Below are 17,041 nucleotides of genomic sequence, written 5' to 3'. Positions count from 1 at the left end.
TATCTCCTGCAATTTTAAACAAATAATGTTCTCAGCAATAACTGTGGTTATGAAACAGTGTCCTCCTCCTTTGCTATCTGTATTCTGATTTGATTAAGAATTGACATATCATTTCTTAATGCCCTCGAGAACTTGTATTTCAGACTAAGACAGGATCCAAAAGGTAATGTGTTGGCCAAACATCAGTGTCTTGGAAACTATCCATATATTCATTGTTGTAAACTTTTTGAGAGAAACTTATCTTTTGCTATGAGTCTCTGTTTGTAATTTCAAGTAATCTGTTGATAGCCTTTGTTAAGATAAAAATTGTTTGTGTGTAGGTCAGCTTTTATTAATAATAAAATATATTTACTTAAGGGTAAAAGGATTATAGATGAAGATGGTGTTGAAAGCATCAATGACATGTTTCATGAAAATGCAATGCTGCAAACGGAAAACAACAACCTGCGTGTTAGAATTAAAGCAATGCAAGAGACTATTGATGCACTGAGAGCCAGAATAACACAACTTATGAGTGATCAGGCCAACCAAGTCCTAGCCAGAGCAGGTATGCTGTGGGTGCATTGTGTATAAACTGCTTCATAAGTTCATGAACTTAAATTGCTTGTACGTTCTTGCTGTATGGGTCCCTTAGAATGAGGTGATGCCTTCGTAACTGCAATGAAGGATCTGCTTTGGCACAGATGAGTTCCCATCTGATTCTTTCTTCTGTTTCTGGAGACTTCTATTAGCAGAAATGTTTTGGTAGCCTGATTAGACATTTAAGACTATGAGCAACATGAAATGTGAAATAACACATTTGGTCAGGAATTATTTACATGCTTAGCTATACACGGAATTAAATAATTTGCTTTGAGTGAGGAGCAGGACACAGATAGGTGAATGCTGGCTTGCTTTTCACCTCATAGAATAATCAACCCGTTGACTTAGCATGACTGCATTGTTCTTCTTATGCATTGTTTGTTAGGTTACTTTTGCTTTATGTCCATGCATTGTTAAAAGGTGCTAATATGGAAAACAAGTAGAAACAGTTACTTATAATAATCCTGATCATAAGAGACAAAGGAAAAAAACCCAATACAGTTTAAGGAGAAATATCTTTAACAAATCAGGTAAATCTAAACGTGTAGTGCACATGACTGTTTCTATTTGCTGGTACCTTGTGCCGAGTAGCTGTATTCAGATGTTTATATGGTTACTGTTCTTTCTCAGTCTTTCTCTTACCCCAATTCCCCTTTCTGTCTGTCCTTCAAAGGAGAAGGAAATGAAGAAATTGGCAACATGATTCATAATTATATCAAGGAAATTGAAGATCTCAGGTATTTGCATAACGTGTATTTGAACAGTTTTTATTAACAGAAAAACCCCAAAACAAGCAAACAAATGCTGCACCAAAATAGCTATTTTCCTGTGTGGGGATTACTTTAGGACAGTGGTCCTTCAGCTTCTAAAACCATCTGGTGTTGTTCTTGGCCGCAAAATAATTAAAACATTAAAAATGAAACTGTCAGTGGAAATAAAAATAAGATGTTGCCTAAATAGCGACAATGACTTGATATTGCTGCACAGAGGGCAGCAAAACTTGGAATGATTGTTATGACTTCATAACCTCCTGTATAAATGATAGTGCTGAGAAATTACTTGTTATGAATTAATGTTAGAAAAAACAACACCACATCTGCTTTCTTTCTAAGCCAAAGTATTAAATATTTTAGATATTTTTATTTCTGTATTTCTTGGAGGTGTATTATGCAAAAAAAAAAAAAAAAGTGGCATATTCCCAATTAGAGCTTTTGTGTCGCTTTCATGTAATGTGTATAGATATGTAGCGCATGCAGATATATAGCTGTACATGTAAATGTCTGCATAAACACATACACATATATGTATTCTGTCTAGTTATGTATATTTTACATATATAATGCACTGTGTAAAATGCTCTCAAGGGATTTACTACACTTGTATTTTGTGAGACTTTACCTTGTTTTGCAGTATTTTTAAACTGAAGGTAATGCATTGCAGTTAGACATGCTAAAGAGTGTGCATCTTATGCATTAGCAATACTTGTGAATCATGGTCTACAATTCTTTTTTTCTTCTTTTGTTAAGAGCAAAATTATTAGAAAGCGAAGCAGTGAATGAAAATCTTCGACGCAACTTGTCAAGAGCTTCAACAAGATCCACGTACTTTGGTGGCCCATCAGCATTTTCTGCTTCTATGCTTTCTTCCGAGAAAGAGACAATGGAAATTCTAGATATAGCCAAGAAAGATCTAGAAAAGCTGAAAAAAAAAGAAAGGAAAAAGAAAAAGAGGTGGTGTATGAGTTATGATGCTATTTGTTTTCTCTTTATTAGTAGTTGTTGCTGTGTGGGTTTGGATCCTAAATTGCTGTTCCTTCAAACCCTTTTGTGCATTGAAGTTAGAGGTGTTTTTCTTTTGCATCTTTTCTTCCAGGGAAATATGCAGTATTTGTAGAAGGATGTCTCTGTAATCAGTTTTTCTGACGCACAGTGGTAAAAGCACAGGTGCTCTCCATTGATTTTGATATTCTTAATTTTTAAAAAAAAACATGCCTGAAATTCAACAGAAGTTAAAAAAAAAAAAAAAACCCAGAATATAATTTTTTTTCTGCCATATGTCAAAACTGAAACAGCTTTCTGAAGAAAAGATATTCTGAATAGCTGGGAGTTCTTTGGTAGCTCTTGGAACTGCTTCTTTTCTTCATTTCCTTCTTTTATGAATGTCTTTAGTTTGAGGTTTTCTAATCCTCTGCAACATCATGCTTTGCTGGTCTTTGCCATCCAGCTACTCATCCACTAAAATGCTCATCGACATTGGTGTAAATGCCTGTTCAGACAGCAGTTAGTACAGCAAGGATCTGTTTGTGAACTCTCAGACTTTGATTCCATTAGAGATCTTACCCTTTTCTTTGAGATTTTCCGCACTTCTAATCCATTCATCTTTCTACTAATGACCCTTCAGACTTCAAGTTAAGAGTAAAACTTAAACAGTGTAAGTCTAGAATATAGTTGAAGTACAGAGTAGATTTGAGTTAGTAATTTGAGGTCCTATATAAATCCATTCATGGCATGAATGTCTGATACTTGTAGAGAACATTTTAAGAACTCCTTTTAAGAACAAACCAATTCTTCCTTTGCATATAATTTTTCAGGAAACTCTTATGGGGATTTTGGTAGAATTTTGTGTCTCGTGTCTCTAGTAACTTGAGGGGAAGGATAGAAGTATTAACTGAAATCAGCAGAATGTTCTGGCCTTTCTTCAGCTGAAACACTTCAATATATTCTGTAACTGTAAATGCATGAATGAAGAGATTTGATTTTGTATGTTTCAACAAATTCTAGAATTGAACATGCATTTAAACACATGCTTAGACAGTTGTTAGGTTGGGGTCTGAGTATTAGGTGGAAGACAGGATTTTGACCAGTAAACAAGATAAAGTTTACTATGTATGTTGAGTAATATCTCTTGTTGTTGGAGGTGATCACTTGGAAAAGAGCAGATAGTAGTTTTACCCTGCATACGGTCGTAAAACACATGGGGGTTTATTCTAGGGTGTGGTGGTGGTGGTTTTGGTTTGTTTTCTTTCTTTTCTGAAGGAAGCTTCAATGTCCAGTCACACTTGGTCATACCAGGACAATAATCTTGTGAATGGGATAGCAAAGTGGTCTGATCCAGAAGTAGGGATTACTTACCATAAACTATTTTTGAGATCAGCTTTCTATCCTAGTGTTAAAGAATAGGAGAACCATAGGAAAAATTAAGTTGAAAAAGACCTTTTGCGGGTCTTGTGTTCTATAGAATGGGATCACACTCTTCAAAGTGCTGATAAAGTTCGAATCTATCTACCAGCCCATCTTCAGACTGCTTTGTAATAAATACATATTTGAGGTGCATATGTTAGGAGAAAAAGATCCTTAGAAGCTAAAAAATGTTAGGATTTGAGGGATTATGCAAATAGGTTGCCTTAGTTCATACCTACAGAATGCTTCTAATTAATGAAGTGCAAAGTCTGTGTTCAGGATATATCACTGTGAATTTTTATTGTATTGAAATTTCAGGGATTAGTAATGGGTATACTGATACACTGCAAAGGGACCATTTATCCCGCAGTTTGGTAGGGATTCTTTGCTCTGCTTCTGTCTTCTACCGGCATTTAGCTGCTTTTACTTTGTGGTTTCTTTGTTTTTGTTTTTGTTTTGTTTTTTTTTTTTTTAGACTTCCTGTTCTTTTGAAGTTGTTTAACTAGTATTTTCCTATTAAAATGGGATTGATAACCCTAGTTACTAGTTCTGCCCTATCTGCTACCTTTCTTGGTCTCTTTGTTTCCCGGTTATGGGTCTGTACTATAAAAGGTGCATAATTCTAGATATGTGCAACTTATCTAAACTGTTGTGAGCTAGCTTGAAGATCTAAGAGCCAGTTTCTGTATGAGCAGCAGGTATGTACTGCTATATACGTGTAGCCTTGAACAAGCATCTCTCAAAATTTATCAGAAGCAGTTTATACATCATTAATGTTTTGGCTACTGAAATACTGACGTGCTTGATTGGAGTGTCCCAAAGAGTGACCTAGTCATCAGAAGTCCCAAAGCCAACCTCTTACATTCCTTTCAGTCATTAGACAGCATTACATACCTGGTAACTTTTTTTGACTGCTGTCTTTTGATTCCCCTAACCTTTATTAAACTAAATTAGTGATAAAGTTACACAGCGTTCAGCATATTAGCTCCGAGCCGATACTGAAGTGATGGCAGGCAGGTGAGGTGAAAGGGCAGCAAAAGCTCTTGCCCAAAACTTGTTCATAATGGGAGCATGAGGAATTTCAGTAGTTGCTGAAATTTAAACCATCTCTACGCTTACATAAGTCATGCAGACATTTCTATACATCCACATTTGCTCAAGAGGAAAAAGTACAAGCAGAAATACTAACACTTTTTCCATCTCACTGCTTCCAATGCATATTATCTGTTAATTTATTAAAAAGTAGCAAGCATCATTGGCATGTACTTTTTGAACCTCAGGAAAAAATAAACTGCAGTTTTCTGCTTTTTATTAAAAAACCAACAAAACCCCAAACCAAGAAAATAAATGCAGCTTGAAGATTTTTATATGAATTATATTCAGAATATATGATTTAGAATATTAATATTAATGCTCTCATTACTATTTTAAATTACAATGTTATCTGCATATATAAACCTAGGGCTTGTTTTTTTTTCTGATATATGTTCCCAAGGATATATAACTTTGATTCAGCAGCAGTACTTCTTGCAATTTTACCTGCCAATTTGAAGTGGCAAAAGAGGAATAAGCTATTTTTCAGAATCAAGAGATTTTTTTGAACACATATTAATAATAATTCTTAAAGTGAAACATATTATCTCTATCTAAAACTTCTGTTAGTGTAACTTGAATTTACAGCTGTTGACAGTGAAAGATTAGTTATCCTACAAATGCTTCTTCTTTGTTTTCTATTTACTTTCCAACTGTGCAAAATGTATTGCCTTTTTACTACTTGTTGTCTCTTTTAAAATTTCATTTTAAACTCCACAAGCTCATGTATCATTTTTTTACCTTCTTATCACTTTTGCTTTTCACTGTCTGGTTTGTCCTTCATTGGCTTGGCCTTCCAATACTGTACCTCGTGCTTTTGAAGGCTACAGAAACTTGAGGAAAGCAGTCAAGAAGAAAGAAGGTTGGAATATTTCCCAGGTTTTTAATTACCTGTCATTTCAATTAACTGGTTGTCATACATGAATAGAAGTTGGGCAGATTCATGAATACTTCAAGAGTAGTTCATTTGGCTTTTCATAATTCTTTCCTGTTCTGACTTGCAACAAGTGTGTTATCTGGAAGAAACCTCTGTTGTGGAGTTGAGGTTGACTCTGGGATTTCACAGTGTTGAGCAAGTGTTTTGTGGGGAGGTGATGCCTTTGGGAGTTGATATATAATAAAGTAGATTCCTTTCTTGCATGGGCTATATGGAATGAAAGGTGGGAGGAACGTGCAAGAGCTTATATTGTATGAGATACATAGCAGGCAGCATATGACAATAGTGATGTTGGTTTGTGAGCTCAAGAAGGTCTTGGACCTTCACACCTCAGTTAAGTTTGCTGCTTTTATTTTGGCAATAATGTGACTGAAGCCTTAACCGTTCCTTCTGTTCAGTTTCAGACAAAACAGTACATAAAGTAGTTGGTCATAGAGCAGTTGAGGTCTCTAAAAAGGGAAATCAGGTTCTCTTATTTTTCAGCTGTCTACTCTGATCCAAAAAATCCCCACTGAATTCATGCAGATGATGTGAATCCACAGATCAATAGCACATAAATTAAGCAGTACAATTCTGCCTGGAACGGCTGTTGAGAATTCGTGGAAATGAGATTGTTTGGCTTAGTGTTCCCTGCATGCCACATTATGCAGTCCTAACCACAATTTTTCGTTATTACCCTTGTGGTGTCTAGCCCCGTCCTATCATAATTTCCCATCTCTTGGGGATGACTTTGGGTTTGTGCATGTAGCACTAGAGGGACTGACATTTGGTCTGTAACAATTTACAGAGTGCTATTGATTTTTGAATTTGAATTGTGATGTCTCAGATGTGCATTTAAAACCTCAAAACTCATCCTAATGGGTAATGCACCAAACCTTTAAAACAAAACAAAAAAAGAACCCTGGTGTAGTTTGTGCAAGCCATCACTACAGTTCAAGTTGCCAAGAGTAGAAAGAATATGCAGATATTTGACTTTAGGTTTAGAACCATACTCTGAAAAATGCCCGCCATGGAAATAGACTAAAATGTAAACTTAACTGTAGGGAAAATTTCTTTGAGACAGTCTTACTGCAAAAATTCAGTATTTCTCAACTGTCTTTGTTGTAGCAATACCTATTTTGAGCATGTCATCGATATCAAAGTAGATAACTGTATGATGTTTAATGTTCATACATAAACTTTCAAATGACTGTAAGCACAATAGGCTCTGTGAGAGTGTAGTAATACCTGTAACACATCCTGTACCTGCACACTCTGGTTTTGTTTTTTGATTTGTAAAAGCTATCCTGGGTATACTGCAACTTCATGCAAAATGAGTACTAGTATCTAGTATATGAAGATGTGTATTCTGGTTCTCCCACTTGTGCAATGTGCCCTGAACCAGTCATTAGTATTATTTTGCAAGCTAAGTTTAACAGTAATTAAGCATTGTTTTATTATCTGTGGGGGTCTGGAAGTTGCATTTTACCTATGCCCAACCTTTGTCTAACTAAACTTCGCTTTTCATCTTTATTTGGAACTTCAACTCTCTGGTTTGGGGGATGGGAAGCACATGCCATTTCATTTTGTGAATGTTTTGTCTATGCCTCTTCTGCTAGTGTTAAAGAGGATAACACAGATAACGAGCAGGAGAAGAGAGACGAGAAAGGTACTTTGGAAAGAGAGAATAATGAATTGGAAGCAGTAAGTAGAAGTTTTTGGTTTATTTGTTCATTGTCTAAAGATTTACAAGGGTTATAGGGGATGAAAAAGTGTGTGTGCTTCATTGTTCTATTTTGTATGTTTTATAGGAGGAAATTCAGGAAGTAAGTGATCATGAGGATGAAGAAGAGGAAGATGATGAGGATGAAGATGACATGGAAGTTGTTGAAAGCTCAGATGAATCAGATTCCGACTCTGATGAAAAAGGTGATGTCAGTGTAATATTGTGTAGAATTTTACCAATACAGGCTGTCATTCCTTGGGTTTTGGTAGGCAAGATAGAATGTTGCCAACCAACTGTCCATCATTCTGTGTGGATTGGATGTCCAGTGAATTATATGTTTTCTATGGTGCTAAAGCATGTAATAGACATTTAGGATCAAGTGTCTCCCTTGAGATATGGCTTTAAAATTAACCAGAGGCCATCAGGTGTTTGATAACATATTTCTTCCTTGGTTAGAATATTCCACAAGTGTAAGATTTAAGTCCCAGATTAATTTTATGTGGCTCCCATTCAGCTAATTTGGAAATGGGTAGACTTCAGTTTTGAAAGACTGAAAGTCCATCAGCCTTTCTCATTTTTGTGTGGCATGCAAGTTAGGACTGCTGAAGTCAGAGACAGCATCACCAGCAATTCTTTCATGTGAGCTGGGCCAAATGGGCAAGCTAAGTCTGTTGATTCTTCTTGTCTGAGAGTCACATAAACCATTAGAAGGAGTTGCAGAACCTGGAAAAAAATCCTCAACTGACTTCTCTATTCTAGAGCACATAATCTTAAGCCAAGAAAGTGCCCAAGTGGCTAAAGAAATTCAAGTTTTAAAAACTTAACATATGGGTTAGTCCTTAATTTTTCCTCCTGCTTTTCTCATTCCCTTCACCATTCCACTCCATGACTGAGGTGGCCCTTCTCAGAATTTTGGCTGTATCTTTCCAAGAGCTAAAGAAGAGAAAGTCTGCCCTTGCAGTCTGCCAGCAGTTAAATTTTCCTTTTATAACTTGCTGGGTTATTCTGCAGCCCTGATGTGTGACTGAAGTCCCACAGCCTTTTGTACAGGAAATGACAGATTGCTGATGCGGAGATTTAAATGTGAATAATTACAACATATGTAATTATGTTGGCAGTAGTTAGCAACTGTGATCCAATGAGAGATGCCTTTCCCTACCTTGTTCCTAGTCCTGGGATGGAAAGGGTTTAAGGAGAAGATTTTGCCATGACTTGCAGACAAGTTTTGTGTGTTGCATTGTGTTTTGTGTAGAATTCTCCTATGCGCAATTTAGATGTCAGGAAATTACCATAACATAGGGTGTATCTATATGTGATCTTTGCTGTTATTTTAACAAAAGGCTTAATGTTTAATCACTTTTTTTTTTTTATTTTAGAAAATTATCAAGCTGACTTGGCAAACATCACCTGTGAAATAGCCATTAAGCAGAAACTGATAGATGAGCTAGAGAACAGCCAGCGAAGGTTGCAAACACTGAAGAAACAGTATGAAGAGAAACTAATGATGCTACAGCATAAAATTCGAGACACTCAGCTTGAAAGAGATCAGGTTCTTCAAAACTTGGGTAAGAAATGCATGACCGTTTAAATTTAGGTGTTGTGTCAAGAGATACAAGTTGAATTTTTGCTACTTACATTGCTTCCTCTTTCAAATGTGATAAGAAATTACAGAAAACAGAAATAGATTTGTGCACACAATGCCAGTGAATCAGACTTTACATATTCTAGTTTCTACAAGAATTGAGAGAGATTATTCTTTTTAAAAGATACTGCTATTGGCAGGTATTTGATTTGGTTGAATAAGCACTTTCAGGTTCTTTCCTGTTCTTCTTTCCCTCCTTTCTTTTAATTTGCATAATAATATGGACTAGGATAAGTGGCCTTTCAGAGAGGTTTTACTGACCAAACATTTTTGAATATGTAACAGTATTGAGATGGAAAACTAACTTTGAGTCAGGAAGTCCTATGCCACAAATAGTTGAAGTCTGGGAGAGTCCTGGGGGAAGTGGTTTGGGTTTTTCTTTCTTTTTAAAAATATACTATGCATGCTTCATAATCATACTTTATATACTTTTGTTGTTCTTTTATTCTTCCTTTTTGATTAGTGACAGAAAAGGTATACTAGGCTTAGCGACTCTTCGGACTGTTGTTACGATCTTTTGCACATATGTGTGAACAAGCATGTATGTATCTGTATCTTCAGGTGCTCAAGTATTTGTTGTCTAGTGCAAAGAAATCAGGAGAGTGTTAACACTTGATCTGTTATCCAAGAACACACAAGGTGGAAAGTACGGAGCAGTGCAGGTGACAGGAGCTAGAGGCAAATTAAGTTTTTCAAAGATATTGCAGGTAATGCTAAAAGCGGAGGAAGCAGTGATCTGCTATAGCTGGCAAAAGGAAAATATCTGGAACAAAGGCATATTAAGAATTCCTTTTTGCTCTAGGTTCTGTAGAGACCTATTCAGAAGAAAAGGCAAAAAAAATCAAGTCAGAATATGAAAAGAAACTTCAAGCCATGAATAAAGAACTGCAGAGACTTCAGACAGCACAAAAGGAACATGCACGATTGCTTAAAAATCAGTCTCAATATGAAAAGCAACTGAAGAAACTGCAGCAGGAAGTGACAGAGATGAAGAAAACCAAGGTATAGTTCAGTATATTGAATTGTTGTACAATGAGAGTTTACTGAAAAATGGGTTGAAATCCCTTGTGCATTTATCTGCCAGGTAACCATTCTTACTGTCAGCTGCTTGAAAGTCTGAAAATAGAAAAGGTATGAAGACTAGGTTGTGCCTGTGGGAGAGGGGTGGCTTTTAAGTTTAATGAACAGAAATTACAGTATCAAACATAGAGAAGCTTGAACTGCTTTTTAGCTGTTCTTCAGCGCTGAGCGAAGAAGACAGAGATGGAGGAAGTAAATTGCTGAAAGCATGTAATGTACTGGAAGATGGCAGTTTGAAGAGGAAACTCCATATGAGTGGGGCAGGGAGCAGTACTGAGTGTAAGCTTTTCTAAATGATGACCTCGTTACAGGTTCGCTTGATGAAACAAATGAAAGAAGAGCAGGAGAAAGCTAGAATGACTGAGTCTAGAAGAAACAGAGAAATTGCACAGCTTAAAAAGGAACAACGCAAACGAGAGGTGATTTTTCAGATAAGAACTTTCATTTGGAATAAACATCTATCATTATGATGATCATCTGCTTGCAGGCACACACCATGTGTATATGCACTCACTAAGGCAGACATGTACCCATGTATTTTCACCAGTCAAAATGCACATTTAATTCAGTTTAACTTCTATGATAATTTGGTTCCTACCTTCTGGTGACAAGTACAAGAGAAAATAGAAGGCTTATTGATTACGATTATGTATATTGGTATTATTTTATTAGTGAATCTTTACAAAACTATTGTTACCACCTTGCTTACATGCAAGTATTCTTTTTTGATAGGGATTTGGTCTAGTGAAACATTTTCATTCTGTGCTAGAAAAAGCAAGACACAATTGTGACTTGACCACTTGATGTCATGACAGTTTTGAAAACTGTTATTAGTGTGTAAAGGTCTCTTTCTTATGCAGTACAGTCCTTGTGTCAGCAGAAAAAATATCATGTTCTGTTTGCATTTTTCCACAGCATCAGCTCAAGCTTCTAGAAGCTCAGAAAAGAAATCAAGAAGTTATCTTACGTCGCAAAACTGAAGAGGTATTGTGGTATAAAAAAGCCCTAATAATTCATCTTTGAAACCAGACTGGTACTGTATTCCTGTGAGTTAGAATGCCGCTTTGGGGAGAGGTAATGATGTCTTTGCCCTCCATTTCAGGTCACAGCCCTTCGTCGGCAAGTAAGGCCTCTGTCTGATAAAGTGGCTGGAAAAGTAAGTCGAAAGCTGAGTCTGCCTGAGCATCCTATGCAGGAAGCAAGTTCTAGCTCATCAGTTGAGCATGATGGTTCAAGAACAGCAGCGCAGCAGAAAATGAGAATTCCTGTTGCAAGGGTTCAAGCATTATCTGTAACTGCAACAAATGGAACAGGGTAAGGGCTGAAATGGTTTGCTACTCTCTTACGGGAAATGAAAATTACATTCACTTTCTAGAAGATAATGTGATGATAACACTTATTGCACTAGTTATTTTTCAAACTATTGTCATGTAATGCTCATAAAATGGGCAGTTTACCATTATCAAATGCAATTTGAGTTTTGTGGGTTTAAGACTGTGTGGAATAATATATAATGGCGTTAAAGGACAAATCACGTTAAGAAACCCCAAAATTTCATGATGCAGTTAATTTGTTCTTAAAAAGAACTCTCCGTGGTGGTTCAATCCTGCAGTGTTCCTAAGTACAAAGAAAAATTTGTCAGAAAACACAATCCAGTATATTAACCACTGTGTTTTGAAGCCTATCTCCTTGTTAAATAGGGGGAAACTGTTGGGTAGCATTCGATTTCATGGTGCATCATACAAGATGCCAGTGTTTTATACCTGTTTTTCAAGTGCAGTATATTAGAGTGCAGTGGAGTTCAGGGCTGGGTGTAGGTATCTGTTCTGGTGCAGTAAAAAGCTGCAAGAAGTTCTGCAAGAAACTTAAGTTGTCCATGAAAACTGTTCTGGCCTGATCATTTCTACAGTCAAATGTGTAACTGAACTATTTCAGGCTTAGCTGTTTCTCTTGAATTTGTCACAGAAAGAAATATCAGCGAAAAGCAGTGACAAGCAGAGTTTATTCCTCAAAGGCAGCCAGGATGAAGTGGCAGTTACTTGAACGCAGAGTGACTGATATCATTATGCAGAGGATGACCATTTCCAATATGGAGGCAGATATGAACAGGTTACTTACGGTGCGTGATCTACTATTCACTGTTGGCTGTATCAACATAGTAGATAGAGAGCAGTGCATTTATGTTTGCTGTAAATAAATTGCTTTGATGGGAGCACAGGCAAAGTGACTTGGAATCCATTGCAGTTAATGAATATGCTCTTAACAAATCCAGTAAACATTTGGACCATGTAGTTATTGTGCTTAGTAAGAATTAAAAAGCACATCAAAGGGATCATGTGCAAATGTATTAATATATTCACCTGCATAACTTCCTGTAGATATCATGATATGTTTAAGTATAACAAGGAAAAGAAAACAAAAAAAAGGCACTTAAGTACTCTAAGTGTTCGCTAATTCCTTTTTCTATGAAATTATGTCTTTGGGGAAAACAGCAACGTGAAGAACTTACAAAAAGAAGAGAAAAGCTTTCAAAGAAGAGGGAGAAGCTCATCAAGGATGGGGGTGGCAATGAAGCAGATAGAAATGTCCAAAACATAAATGAAGAGATGGAATCACTAACTGCGAATATAGACTACATTAATGACAGCATTTCTGACTGCCAAGCAAACATTATGCAAATGGAGGAAGCAAAGGTAGGTCAAATATTAATGCAAAAATGATAAAATGGAGAAAAGACAACTGTTAGCCTTGAAGATGTTCTTATTTAGAATTTAATTTTGCTTTGGCTGTATAATTATTGACCCAAGAAGTGAGAATTGGTGAAGATTTGGGTGAAGTCTGAAATGAAGAATTTTTATTTAACTGAACTTCCAGATCTGAGTTTTAGTGTTAATAGTGTAATTCAAGTTAAGCTTGCAAAGCCATTTACATGTTGAAGCTGATGCTTTCTGTTCTGCTGGCATGAAATGAATATAATCTTGGAGCTGGAGGCTAACAGCTTGCATTCTCTTCCTGCGTCTGTTCATATGCTTCCACTCCTTTGTAATGTTTTGTATACTTTAAATACATCTAAATATTTTTTATGTGAGAATTTATATGAATTCTTTATTTTGCATTTTAGTATATTTTCGATTATGGAACAGTGGCTTTCTGTTGAGTGTTTTGGGGTGACTTTTCGAATAGTAATTGTCTATATTATGACTGAAAAAGAAATCTCAGTATTACCAAAAGCAAAGAAATCCAAATGTGGTGTCACGGTTTAAGCCCAGCTGTAACTCAGAGCCACGCAGTCTCTCTCTCACTTCCCCTCTCCTTCCTCCCCCCTGCTCCTGGAGGGATGGGGAGGAGAACTGAAAGAATGTAACTCCCATGGACTGAGATAAGAGCAGCCCAGTAACTAAGGTATAACACAAATCACTGCTGCTACCACCAATAATAATAATGATAAGGGAAAGAACAAGGGAAGAGAATACTACCGCTCACCACCTGCCGACTGATACCGAGCCTGACCAAGCAGTGACCTAAGCCCTTCCAGGTAGCTGCCCCCAGTTTATATACTGGGCATGACGTGCTGTGGTATGGAATACCTCTTTGGTCAGTTTGGGTCAGGTGTGCTGTCTCTGCTTCCTCCTGGCTTCCCCTCCTCCCTGGCAGAGGATGAGACTCACAAAGTCCTTGGTCAGAGTGAACATTACTGAGCAACAACTAAAAACATCGGTGCTATCAGCGCTGTTCCCAGGCCAAAAGTCAAAAACACAGCGCTGCACCAGCTACTAAGAAGGAGAAAAATGACTGCTACTGCTGAACCCAGGACATGTGGTAACTCTTATAATGTGCATCATACCTTACATGATCCAGCAAAAGGAATCCACCACATACAATCTCCTAGGTATCTTGGCACATAGTTATCTGAACTGTAATACTTACCCATATTTTTATGTGGCAGCCCTCTCCCACCTTGGGCTTATCTGTGCTTTAGTGCATGTTACATCGCCAGCGGCTTCTATTTTGCTCACATAAGAGTTTCTTGAGTTTTGTACAGTACAGTGCAAGATTATAGGACTTAATCAGTAAAGAAGTAGTGAACACAGAAGACTTAATAATCGTAAAAGGTGCCAGAGTGCTTAACACCGACAGAGAATAATCTGAAGAAAAATGAGGAAAAGACGAGGGGGAGAAGCCTTCAAATGTATGAAGGCTTCAGACAGCGTAGAATTGCACTTATTTCTGCATCCTCTGTGGCTAGCTTAACTTGTAGAAAGGAGTCTGAGTTGGTGGGTTGTAATTAGGAGAGCAACTGCGGCACTGGATGAAACTGGGAAGGCAGCAGATTCTGTGCTGTGTGGTACTTTGGAAAAGAAATCTTTCAGGTGTGATTTAGAGGTACTAAGGGATGAACTGGATGATATTGCAGCATTTTCACTTTTTCTGTTTTCAGTGTTTACTGTAGTGATTTTCACACTGACTGTTTTTACTGCTCCACACATAGGAAGAAGGAGAGACCTTGGATGTAACGGCAGTGATTAATGCTTGCACTTTGACAGAAGCTCGATATTTGCTTGATCACTTCCTCACAATGGGTATCAATAAGGTAATGCATTAAGTGAAATAGGTATATGCCATGTACCAGGCCCAGAGCTGTGCTGACATAAAGGCTGATCAATGTGCATTAGACAAAGCAAAGCTGGTCAATGCTATAGAGTCACGTGGGTTCTCAGTGTGAAGGTCCTTGAGTTCAATTGTCCCCTTCAACCTGTTGCCTGTTTTTCAACCCCTGGCAGATCCTATTTCACTGTACTAAGTACCTCATGCTGTTCCTGTAAGAGCACTAACTTTTTGTAATCAAATCAGTCTCTTCCTGTGTTTTTCAACAAGCTCCTAAAGAATGCTCAGGGGCTCTGTTTTTAAAGATTGGCTCAGCCACTTAAATATCAGCTTTAAAAAATGTGGTTTAAGATGTATATTGATGCATGGCATGCTAAAGTCAGGCTCCTACTTTTCAATAGAGCAATAGGGGTTCTTTCTGAAAGCCCTGGGGAGTTCTATTTTCAAAATGAGTGTTTGGCAGTTTATAATCCAGTGCCCAGAGGTACTTGTTGCTGCCTTTTTTTCCTGTCTGGAGGCCATACTTAGTATCATTGAATCAAATGAAAGATTTCAAGGGTATTGAAATCAATCACATTGGCTTATGCAAATTTCAGTCGTCTGTTTTATTTTTTTTTTTAGCCCCTGGGTGGGTCAGATGGATACCCAATACCCAGAGTTAAAATGAGGAAAGTGCCTCTGACTTACTATGTTAACAATTTCTCCTTATCAGGATATAAAAGCTCCATTATGTGAAGGTGTTTCTCCTCTTTCTGATATGTAATTAGTGTGTAGAAACACTAAAGGTATGGGGTTTTTTTCCAAAATTTATCATGCCTGCTATCTATTCTATTGTTTGTTTCCATGCAAAATGTGTTTGTTTGTATGTTGGTTTAGTTCATGATAAAATCAGAACCTAATGTGTAAGTCCATATTACTGCACTTCTCAAGTGCTAGCGCGCAAAGACTTGTAGAAACAGAAAAATTTGAGTACTAGAACTTGAGAAAGAAATGTTGCACCTTAATTTTTCCCTACTGTTTCCTCTTTTTGGAAACAATTTTCTGTAAATTTTCTTGCCTACATTTTCTACAACTAAGATACTCCTGCCCATGCATGCATCTGGGGAGTTCCCTTAGAATGGGTTCTCTCTGAAGTTAGACCATGAGATCTGTTATCCACACCTTAAAGTTCACTGTGTGATCCCGTAGGAAGGATTATGGTTCTGGGGTGGTCATGGGGTTTTTTTTGGTGGGTTTTTCTTGTCGTGGGTTTCCTCCCTCCCCACCCCTCCCTTTTGTTCTAGAGCATGATAAGTAATAATTAAAACTACTTACATTTGAGAACAGGTGTTGATTTTTCAGATGCTCACTACTCTTAAATAAATGCAGTCTATGAATTGTACGTTGTGGAGTTATGTCCAACTTGGCCACTAAATGCCTATTTGCAGGGCAGAGTCTGAGGAACACAAGCTAAATGAATGTTTAATGACTCTAACAAAAAGAAAAAGGCCTGTAGTTGACACCTGCTCTTTAGGCTGTGAGAGGAAGATTACAATGTGTAGTTTTTTAAAAAAGTAAGGAAAGAATGGTGTTAAAGCATTTGACATCTTTTCCTTTCTTTACGCTTCCCAGGGTCTCCAAGCAGCTCAGAAAGAAGCTCAGATCAAAGTTCTTGAGGGACGCCTTAAGCAGACAGAAATTACTAGCGCTACTCAAAACCAGCTACTCTTTCACATGCTAAAAGAAAAAGCTGAGTTAAATCCTGAACTCGATGCTTTGCTGGGTCATGCTTTGCAAGGTAATTCTATCATCTTGCATTCTGAGTAGTCAGCTGCATGTCATGTTTGCCTCTCATGCATGCTGTACTGGGCATTCTAGGCTATTTCTTTTCTGAATAGATGCTGTATTTTAACATCTTAAATTCTATTTCACAATTGATGTGCATGTATGTCATTTTTTTGTTATATCCCCTTGGCAGTAAACTGTAGGAATTAAAGAGGTTTTTTTATTATTGAGACTTCTAAAATTCAAATAATACGCTTGTTATTTTTACAAAAGACTTTGCATTTACAATTTGGTATGTTTTTTTAACTTCTGAATATGAAATTCTAATTATGCAGTCCTGTTCAATCCTATTCAAACGGCATCATATGTCTATTACGGCATCTATTCTACTTCTTATGAGATGATATTAAGAAAAAATTACAATACATTTGGGTACTTTTGTTTTATTTCTTTTT

The 17,041-nt window shown here is 37.0% G+C and overlaps 1 protein-coding gene across 6 annotated transcripts in view; it reads left to right on the top strand.

The window, feature by feature from the left end:
• KIF21A (kinesin family member 21A) overlaps positions 1-17,041 on the top strand; it is a 90,627-nt gene that overhangs the window by 47,523 nt on the left and 26,063 nt on the right. For 5 of the 6 annotated variants that reach the window (XM_065665685.1, XM_065665665.1, XM_065665713.1 and 2 more), the window contains exons 9-22: positions 358-547; positions 1,256-1,319; positions 2,109-2,312; positions 7,389-7,473; positions 7,581-7,698; positions 8,872-9,060; positions 9,940-10,139; positions 10,529-10,636; positions 11,133-11,201; positions 11,320-11,531; positions 12,183-12,336; positions 12,710-12,910; positions 14,707-14,808; positions 16,434-16,599. In XM_065665685.1, the coding sequence (XP_065521757.1) occupies positions 358-547; positions 1,256-1,319; positions 2,109-2,312; positions 7,389-7,473; positions 7,581-7,698; positions 8,872-9,060; positions 9,940-10,139; positions 10,529-10,636; positions 11,133-11,201; positions 11,320-11,531; positions 12,183-12,336; positions 12,710-12,910; positions 14,707-14,808; positions 16,434-16,599 (2,062 nt within the window). Of the gene's footprint in view, positions 1-357; positions 548-1,255; positions 1,320-2,108; positions 2,313-5,676; positions 5,716-7,388; positions 7,474-7,580; positions 7,699-8,871; positions 9,061-9,939; positions 10,140-10,528; positions 10,637-11,132; positions 11,202-11,319; positions 11,532-12,182; positions 12,337-12,709; positions 12,911-14,706; positions 14,809-16,433; positions 16,600-17,041 lie in introns of all 6 variants that reach the window. The other variant, XM_065665703.1, reaches the window with a different exon arrangement.

This window comes from Lathamus discolor, chromosome 1 (genome assembly GCF_037157495.1).
Source record: "Lathamus discolor isolate bLatDis1 chromosome 1, bLatDis1.hap1, whole genome shotgun sequence".
Taxonomy (NCBI): Eukaryota; Metazoa; Chordata; class Aves; order Psittaciformes; family Psittacidae; genus Lathamus; species Lathamus discolor.
The sequence above is the reverse complement of the archived record's forward strand: the minus strand, read 5'-3'. Positions and strand labels throughout refer to the sequence as shown.